Source organism: Gossypium hirsutum, chromosome A11, assembly GCF_007990345.1.
Source record: "Gossypium hirsutum isolate 1008001.06 chromosome A11, Gossypium_hirsutum_v2.1, whole genome shotgun sequence".
In the NCBI taxonomy this organism is placed as follows: domain Eukaryota; kingdom Viridiplantae; phylum Streptophyta; class Magnoliopsida; order Malvales; family Malvaceae; genus Gossypium; species Gossypium hirsutum.
In genome coordinates this window covers 17,177,328-17,186,707 of record NC_053434.1, presented here as the reverse complement: position 1 = coordinate 17,186,707, position 9,380 = coordinate 17,177,328, and the positions used below count along the sequence as shown (strand labels likewise).

The window sequence follows — 9,380 nt, the reverse complement described above, 5'->3', positions numbered from 1 at the left end:
TTAATTTTTATAATAAATATTTTATTCTTAACAAATATTTAATAATAAATTTTAATTTAAAAATTAATCAAAATTAAAATCTACATATATTTTATAAATATAATAGTAGCTAAGAATCAGTGATTGAGAGGAAGGTGAGGACAGTCCGTTCCAATTCCATATTTGACTCAGTTTGGTGGCGTAACGAATAGCTGCATTACAGCCATAGATGATTTCATGAAAAAATTATTGTCATTAAAAAACCAGGATTATCTTAAAGTTTTCGTATCAACTTTAAACTTAATATATCAAAATAATCTGAATTAAAAATTTAAATATAGAAAATAATTTTAGAAAAGTAATAAATTTTTTTTAACTTATGTATATCTCTCCCAACACATTTTTTGGCATCAATCTCTCAAACAGATCTTTTTTTTTTTAAATCAACACTCAAATAATATTATATAACTAAGTTTTCTCACTTACAACACGTAATCTGTTGCGGTTTTTTTCACCAGGGGATATAGTTTACTTTCTCCTGCAAAATATGGGTGGTGAGACGATCATCCCTCCTACCTTCACTTCTGGTATGTCAACACTCTCTTTCTCCTTTTTATTTCATTTCTCCTATTTAATCTTTAATCTTGAATCCATTTTCATCTCTCTCTGTCTTTTTTTTTACAGAGGAAGAATACTCAGTAGACCAAGATTTCTCACTTCCATCATTGTCTTCCCTAAACCCCACTTTGCTTAGGTACTCTTTTTTTCCCCCCCTGTTTTAAAGGATGAAATGAGTTTTAGCCTATATAATTTTCTTGGGATCAATAGTTTTTTTCTTTCTGTGTTGGTGAAAAATGTTGAATTTGATTATTTGGTTTCATATGAGCAAGGGATTATTTGAGAATGAAGGCTGAAGATGGAAAAAAATGAAAGCGATAGGTTGTTTTTAGAAGAATTTGATAAGATGGGTCCTCAGTCATCTTCTCCGGACTTTGAAGCTTATCACAAGAGGAGACAGAAGGTTTACAAAGAGGTTTTGCAGAGTTATGATCAATTGCGGGTTCGAAGTATGAGTCTAAACGAGGCAAAGTACAAGGTTTTGAGGTATTCTTGGTAGCACAATTTCATTTCTTTCCAAAAAGTGCTCTCCTTTATTCGTTGCTTGGCTCCAGAAATAGAAACTCAATTCTCTAAAAAGTACTGGTTTGAAACTTGCACGTACTTTTAATTTTGAAACCAAAAAGATCCTCTCATCCTAGGTTTGTGATATAATCAGAATGTGCACTAAGCAACATCAAACACTAAAATGCGATTTATGAAAAACCTTCTTATCATTGCTGCTTAATAATGTAATGCCAGATTTGATCTTGATTATATTTACAGTTGTTGACAACATGTTTAGTGAATATTAGTACCCGCACATATAATTCAAGTATGCAGTGTATGTTCTGAAGGTTTTATTGTAGTTGAAGTTTAGCATTTGTTGTTCGAGATGGGTAGAGTTGGTATTACTTAACTTTAATTGGCATTTGTAATTTCACATGAACAGTTATTTCCCTGGAATATGGATTGAGAATGTTGGTGGCAAGAAATTCAGTGATTACGATGTTCCGAAAACAACATCACTTCTTTTGATTGGTCCAAAAGGGTGTGGAAAAAGTAGTCTTGTCAATAAAATTTCCAGGGTGTTTGAGGATGACAATTTTGCACCAGAACGTGCTCAAATATCATGTAATGTTGTTTCATTGGTTTGTTAGATCACTTTTATGCAAGGTAGATGTAGTTATTATAATCCTGAACTTAGTATTTTCTCTAAAGCAGATAATCCATCTGTTGGAGATGGGACCTACTATCTTCAAGGATACATGATCCCAAGAGGTTCAGCTTCATTCTGTCTTTATGATTCCAGGGGCTTGGCCGACGGCACCTCTGAAAACATTAATGTGATTCAAAATTGGATGAATAATGGTGTTCGTCATGGGGAACCTGTTATCAGGTTTGCTTTGTAACTTTACAGAGTAGTTTGTGTCATGGATGTAATTTTTCCTGTCTCCAGATTAGTTCGTATGAGTGATTTGTTTAATCAGGAAATCAGATGATTCCAGTTTAAGGAGAAGAATGAAATTTAAACCACGAGAGCTAGGTTGGAAGTTCTGCAGGCCCCAGATGGTTAATTTTGTCATTTTTGTTGTTGATGCGGTTTCTGTTTTGAAATCCATTGAGGGTCATGGCGTGGAAGACTTACTCTGCTTGCAGATGATCAACGAGGTTTTCAAGCATCCGTGCTTATCATTTAAAGGTACGGAGATATTACTAATGGTTTTATTTTGTGTAATGTGTGGAGCTGATCAATAAAGACAGCTTATGTCTTCTGAATGGCTGGCACCTCGTAACTACCATGTATTTATTCACAGAAGTTTAATGTTTCATCTTGTATCTTCTTAATTTCCTATTCTCATTCTCCTATTCCTTGTTGGTATTGTTTGTTTGTTTTTTTGTTTTGTGGATTAGTGGATGTGACTTTCTTCTTATCAGGTGATCGATTTGCTGAATGCTTTTTTGTTTGTTTAGATGATAAACCTGTTGTCGTTATCACACATGGAGATTTACTTTCAATTGCTGACCGTGTTCGCGCCCGTGTTTATTTGGGAGAGCTGCTTGGTATTCCACCTGCAAAACAAATTTTTGATATTCCAGGTGCCTTCATCAAGTTATTTACATTTTCTTCTTTGTAATTTATTGATTACTTTTTGCCATCCCATTATTTATGCAATTGAGTGTAAGCCTTTAAGTTTGCAGAAAACCATGATCCAGTAACAGAGTTGACAATTGTTGATATGCTGCGCTACTCACTTGAGCACGCAGATCGAAATCTTCCGTACAAGAACTGGGTAATGGAAAATGCATGACTTGCACCAATAATAATGGCTAAGATGTTCTGCATGGCTGTATTTTCTTTTACTCTGATTTGTAAAGCATGCTGATAACTTGTAAATGCTTGCTTCTTTGGTTTGATTCATTATGCTTACAAAATTTCTTGGCAAGTGTTTTGCTCGAATCCAAAATATTTGTTGTTATCATTACGCTTTGTCAAGCAAGTCATTTAGCTTTTGTATCCTTACCGTACTTACAAGGCATTCTTAGTTATTCTTGATGTCTGTATGATTCCTCAGTGGTGATACGAGGTTTTGCGCAAGCAAGCATATTGCTTGGTTAATTATTTTGTAATGGCTATAATGATCACATGCAGGTTCGCAAAGTCCCTCTATTTTCATGGTTATGTGTGCTAGCAATGCTGCTGGGTTTTGCCTCAGGAATGGCTTGCATGCGATATTTGCATATGAGGCATCCTCGGAAATCAGAATTTAAGATAGTTTGGCATACAATCCGGCATATATGGTAAAGCTTAAATAAAGTTGGCTTTTTTTTTTTTTTTTGGTTTGATACCCTTCAACCCAGTTCATAAACTACACGAATGCATTCTATCCGAATGCATATGTAAATGGTTTGATCTTTTTGATGTCTGTGGAACTTAAATTTATTGGAATAAAGCTTTGGTATTATTTGGAGGTTGACCTTTACAGCTTTGGTAGCCAGCGTTGATATCAGATGCGATGTTTTGTATTAGCATGTAATGGTTGCCTTTAGTTCCCAAACTTTTAAGTCCCTTACCTTGAGTTTCCATGGCCTTTTCCATGGGAAGCTTTCTAGGCAACCTCTTCTCGAAGTACAGAAGATAAATAATCCGACATATCTAAATATGGACTCCATAAATTGTTTGAGAAAAATGTTGCAGTAAGGATGTACAAAATAATCTGAATTCTGACCACAGATTTTGCGTCATTCTTCTAGTACTACCGCTTCAATAATGACAGCATGATACGTTACCTATTATAAAAGGGTTCTAAATTAGATTAGGAGAGAGTAAAACAACAAAATAAAACGGGATAAAGATTCTGAAAATATGCTTCAAGAGTTTTTGGAGACCAGAAGTACAACTCACCCCTGAAATTCTTTCACTGGGGATTTATGTTACAGTGAGTAAGAGCCTTAATATTGACCACCTGAGAATAACTGGAATTCCCACCACGCTAATAATTTATTGGAACACACCCTAGCTGGCTGCATTTTAGTAATACAGGAAGAAATAATACATTACAAATTAGACCACATTGTTGCTCACTTAAAAAGCATGAAAATGAGGCAAAGGCTGGCATTATTAGAACATTCCAGATGTAGTACTGCTTGGAATCCTCTCCAAAAACAGAGCCCTGATGGCAGGGTCGGTTGAAAATTGACCCAGCACAGCAATCGTGGCTGTGTTACTGCCAAGCTTCTCCACCTAAGATTGATGAAACCGTCTCTGCTATTTGCCTAGTAAGTCTTTCTTGCACCTGCAGCTTGAAACCATAAAAATGTACTATTGACTGCAAAAGGGACTTTTCAATGGGATTGAATCCTTCAGGGCACATGTATCCTATATGGACCACACCATGAAAAGGAAGCAGATGATGCTCACATTGAGACCAGAATGATAGGCTCAACTCTGCGTGCAGCTGTTGATGATTGTGGGAGCATTCTCCATTAGGTTTAAGAACATCTTTTATGCCACAAGTGAAGCCGTTGAACTTCATCTCCAACTCGGTATTCTGAAAGTTCATCAACCACCTCACGAAATGGCTAGGAGTTTCTAGAAGCTCTTTCCTTGAATCTTCACCCAAAGATCCAAGTATCGAAGCTATGGCAGCAACCATTCGAGGGTTAGGTGCTATTAACTCAGAAGAACCCTTAGCCACTGAGGAAGAATAGGAAGGGCACCAACTTTTTTTTTCCGAGTCCCTGGTCAGAATTCTGTCCGCAGTTACACCTCTGAATTTCAGAAGACCCAGAAAGTCACACCAAGCATCAGCATTTTCGTTTTCAAAAACTCCTGAACCTGAAGAGACCAACACCGTTATCCATCCCTGATGCTTTGCGTCATGAAAGACTGACTCCAGGTTTGGGAAATGAATGTGCCAACATTGAAGAATCACAGCAACCCCTGCTGGGTTGATTCCAAGGTGCAGAGCTGAACATACTTCATCTGCTAGACGCTGTGGGTCTTGCAGTCGTTTTGCAAATATATCAGCTACTCTAGACAGCTTGCTTAATCCGACAACCTGCTCACCCGATGGCACATAACCTACATGACACTTGACTTGAAATGGGAGCAAGCAGGACTCACAATACGAGAACATGTCGAGATCCCTAACAATCACAAGCCCACCTGCTCCACCAGCATGACCAACTCTATCACGCAGACCCACTTTAGGGAATAAAGCTCCCTGAACAATATCCTTCACTTTTTGTTTGTAACCTGGAGAAAGTAATATATAAGTCTTGATCAAACCTTAGCACAAAATATAACATTTTAACTACATTTATAAATACATATGTATGTGAGATGAAGAGGAAAGTACACAACAGACTCGTACTTCACTAAATCCTTCCCTTTTATTTGGCGTTTTCAGCTTTTTTGTTCTTTAGCGTGCCAAGTCCCATGCAGCAAAATATAAACTAATACATGGCCACCAATTGCATGTTGGTTTACCAACTATAAAAAGAAATGTACCAAAGCGAAGAAAAAACAAATCCGTGCTTTTTGGTTGCGGATTATAAGACCAAACTAAAGCGAAGCATTCCCATCACCATCGAAGATGATGAGAATATTCTAGCAGAAAACAAAATCTTTATTCCACTTTAAGCAAGGCAGATCGCTCCCATCACCATTGAAGAGTAAAGTTGTATATATATGACAATTATAGTCTCCTAAGTAATGTAATATGTATATATATATAAAATACCGGAATCGTCGTAGACCGCTCGTGAATAAGAAATATAAAAAGAAAATCCGAAGAAACATAACATGGGTGATTAGTATACTGTAAAACTATACTGAGGAAAAACAAAGGAAACACACCTCTTGTTCCTTCTCGAAGTGCCTTGGCAACACGAAGAGGAGTTTTCTTAATACCTTCTCTGTTGACATCTTCTCCCAAACCCTGCAACAGAACCTTAACAGCATCCTCAATGGCTATAGTTTTTGGTTCCTTCTCCAAACCCAGGTCATTTCCACTCGGCTTCGTTCCATCCTCAAGCTCAAGACAGAAATGATCCCCATCCAACCCCATTGAAAGAACCCGAAAAGAATATAAAGGAAATCAACCTTAATCCAAATATGTATTTAAGAAAGTTGTAAAACCCGAGCAACCCAGACGCCAAAATAGAAGGTAAAATGAAAAGAGAGAGCGAGGAAGAGATTAGCTAAGGAGATAGAGGCAGAGGTGGAGGCGAGACGGGACGAAGGAAATGGATACGAAGGGTTGCGGTTGGTCTATGAAATCTGTAGATCTTCTCCTATGGCTATGGTATATATAAGAAAAAAATGTAAGCATTTTCATGTTATGTCTGGTGGAACCCACTAAACATAATTTGTCTTTAGCGAAATTTATTCCGCCTGCTCCAACCTCAACCTCCAATGTTTTGTTATATCTCAACGCAGCCAACGCCTAGAAAATGACAGCGATATGGTGGCGCACCGACGAATAAGTGAGCGATAGAAAGAGAAACACTAACAGGATTTTAGGTTTTTCATCACCTCCAAAATCTTTTACTTCTATTTTCTGTTTCTATTTCATAAGGGCAACTGGATTACCGATCACGTTGTTGTTATCAGCTTAGAAGAGAAAATAATAATGACAATATGAAATCATACGAAAAATAATGTATATAAAAAATTATGTTAAAATCTATGTGTTGATATGATTATGATCCTGACAAAAAAATAATAACAGAAATTGGAGTTGTTGTAATAGTGTGGATTCTGCAATCTTCATGTATTCATATTTTTTTATACCATATTTAGATTTGTGGGTTTATAATGTTATAAACTTATTGTTTACATGTTAATAATTTGTTTTATTTAGATTTCCATACGTTTTTAAAGCAGGCCATGTTTATGTTATTTTTATTTTATGTTACTTTTTGTATAAGTTTTCATAGATACTTCATTTTGAAAATAATTTATGTGTTTGTGTTATATTGTGTCTAAATTTATTTCATATTTGTATAACTTTTAATACTTGTTGAATTTAATAAAAAATTATATATTTATATTGTGTTTGTGCTTTTTTCATGTTAACACCTTTCTTTTCATTAGACAACCAATGAGGATAATCTTACAAAGTATATACAAAGTATATTAATGTAATCAATGAATTTGTTTTATTAACTAATCTGTTTGAAAAAATTACAAGTTCACAATATACCACACTCAGTGCACTAGATCCAACAACGAAGTGAAGATTTTTAGACATTGAGTTCGATTCCTTCTGATGAGGAGATTAGAAAGGCTATGTTTGACATGACTCCTTTGAAAGAATCGAGTTTACATGGCCTGCATGCACAATTTTTTCAAAGTCAATGGGAAATTGTTAGGGAGTCGGTTTGTCAAATGGAATGATATGTCTTTATGGGTGGTGCTATTGAGTTGGAGTTGAATAGAACATTACTAGTACTGATATCTAAAGTCACCAAGACGAAAAATTTTATTCAATTTAGACCAATTAGTTTGTGCTCAGTGTTATATGAAGTTATCACCAAACTAATTGTACGAAGGTTGAAATGGATTATGTTGTAACAAACTTTACCCAACTCGAACCACTGAGTCCGAATGTTGAATCTTATGACATACAAACACTTAGCATAAATTTTAAACATTTTGTGTATAATCGTTTTTCAACATACTTCTTATTATTTTATTAAATGTTTTCTAAACAAAAGAAATAAAGAAAACATCAACGAATACGACAGACTCTTAAAAATAATATAAGACATTACAACACAAAAAGTTCGTTAAAGACAGACTCTATTTGGCGTGATATACTATATGCCATACTCCTAAGATTTCCACTGTATGCATAATCATCCAACTCGCCTTTAACCTAGCGCATCCCTGGCTAGGTTCCTCTAGGCGCATCCACTCTTACAAAAGAACCTGAAACATGAACAAACACTTGTAAGTTCCTGCGAGCTTAGTGAGTTTTAACATAGAATACCTTAGAGCCTTTTTAGTTGAATTTCTCATCTTGAAGATTTTGAATTACATCTCTGTCTTTGGTGGATACTTTCATAATATTGAATATACACCTATACGCCAGCTCCATACTTAACGTATCGACTCTCACTTCACTCATTGGCTGACTCCAGAACTTACCAGATGATATATATATAATTTCTTATTAGAGAAACAAAGGTACTTCTCAGAAGACTATCTATACAGAGCCTACTTTCAAAAAATTCTTCTTCAAACAAACATTTAATAATTTTCCCTAGGATGGTTATTGAAAGATACTATTCTTTAACGGAAAATTAAACTAACTGATCTTTTAGATGAACTCTCTATTGATCTTATATTTGGCGGATTCTCATACTGAGTTTGATAACTTATCAGGCTACCAATCAGATCATATCTTTAATCAATCCCCAAATCAAACTTATACTGATGATGAAATGTTCCAGATCTTCCAGACGACTATGTTAGATGACACGAGAACGCCCAACTTAACAAATGACTTAGGTTCCAGATGATCTCTAAAAGAAACATGAAAACCATTCAGATATGATGGATACAAGATCTCAGATTTCATCCCTAAATAGCATAGACAAACTCAGTCCAGAGAACACTTAGACCTTTCATAAATAAAAATATGCCAATATCTTGTAGTGATATACCACTTTTGTAACACCCCTAACCCGTATCTATCATCGGAACAGGGTCGCGGAGTATTATCAGACAAACAGAATAGTAAACTATTCAAAGCATACATTAATACAAGCATAATCAAATTTCATTCAAATACATTCATAATGTCCCTTAATCGAGCCCTCGAGGCTTTAAAAATACTATAGAAACAATTCGGGACTAAATAAAAAACATTTGGAAATTTTAGGAAAAAGTTGCAAAATTTAGACTGCAGGGGTCACACGGCTGAGACACACGCTCGTGTCTCAGGTCGTGTGGACATTCGAAATAGGGACACACGGCTGTGTCCTAGCCCGTGTCCATTCCTGTGTAACTCACTGGCTTGGTCACATAGCCAAGCCACGTCCGTGTGCCAAGCCGTGTCACTGTCCGATTTTGGGTCTAATCGGAACAGTGGTTTCGGGACCATGAATCCAAAGATTTGTTTTTATTATGTTTTTATGGTATAAAATTTCATGGAATTGATTCATGAAAATTTCATTCGAAAATTTTATCGATTGGGCACTCAATTTAGTTAAAAGGAATAAATTGTAATATGTGTAAAATGTATGTTCTAGAAGCTAAAGGTGCCTAATTCCTATGAAATTTTGAATTGAAG

The 9,380-nt window shown here is 35.6% G+C and overlaps 1 protein-coding gene and 1 pseudogene across 2 annotated transcripts; one reads left to right on the top strand and one right to left on the bottom strand.

Annotated features, from left to right (window-relative positions):
• Nucleotides 1–390: 390 nt before the first annotated feature.
• Nucleotides 391–3,560, top strand: LOC107924818 (uncharacterized). 2 transcript variants are annotated; one of them, XM_016855422.2, is made up of 9 exons: nucleotides 391–566; nucleotides 664–733; nucleotides 870–1,083; nucleotides 1,529–1,710; nucleotides 1,801–1,975; nucleotides 2,067–2,278; nucleotides 2,551–2,676; nucleotides 2,779–2,870; nucleotides 3,230–3,560. In XM_016855422.2, exons 3-9 carry the CDS (start codon nucleotides 896–898, stop codon nucleotides 3,380–3,382), a joined length of 1,128 nt encoding a protein of 375 aa, XP_016710911.1. In that variant the 5' UTR covers nucleotides 391–566; nucleotides 664–733; nucleotides 870–895; the 3' UTR covers nucleotides 3,383–3,560. The 2 variants fall into 2 exon arrangements, with proteins under 2 accessions (XP_016710911.1, XP_016710910.1); XM_016855421.2 differs by having other exon boundaries at nucleotides 2,779–2,882.
• On the bottom strand, nucleotides 3,354–6,368 carry LOC107924819 (GTP cyclohydrolase 1-like; annotated as a pseudogene).
• Between the last annotated feature and the right edge of the window lie 3,012 nt (nucleotides 6,369–9,380).

Excerpts from the sequence above, each read along its gene's own strand:
- LOC107924818 (XM_016855421.2), top strand. The coding sequence starts at position 896 with ATGGAAAAAAATGAAAGCGATAGGTTGTTTTTAGAAGAATTTGATAAG. Across the intron at positions 1,711-1,800 it reads AGAACGTGCTCAAATATCAT|ATAATCCATCTGTTGGAGAT; the intron begins GTAATGTTGTTT and ends TCTCTAAAGCAG. Across the intron at positions 2,883-3,229 it reads AGAACTGGGTAATGGAAAAT|GTTCGCAAAGTCCCTCTATT; the intron begins GCATGACTTGCA and ends GATCACATGCAG.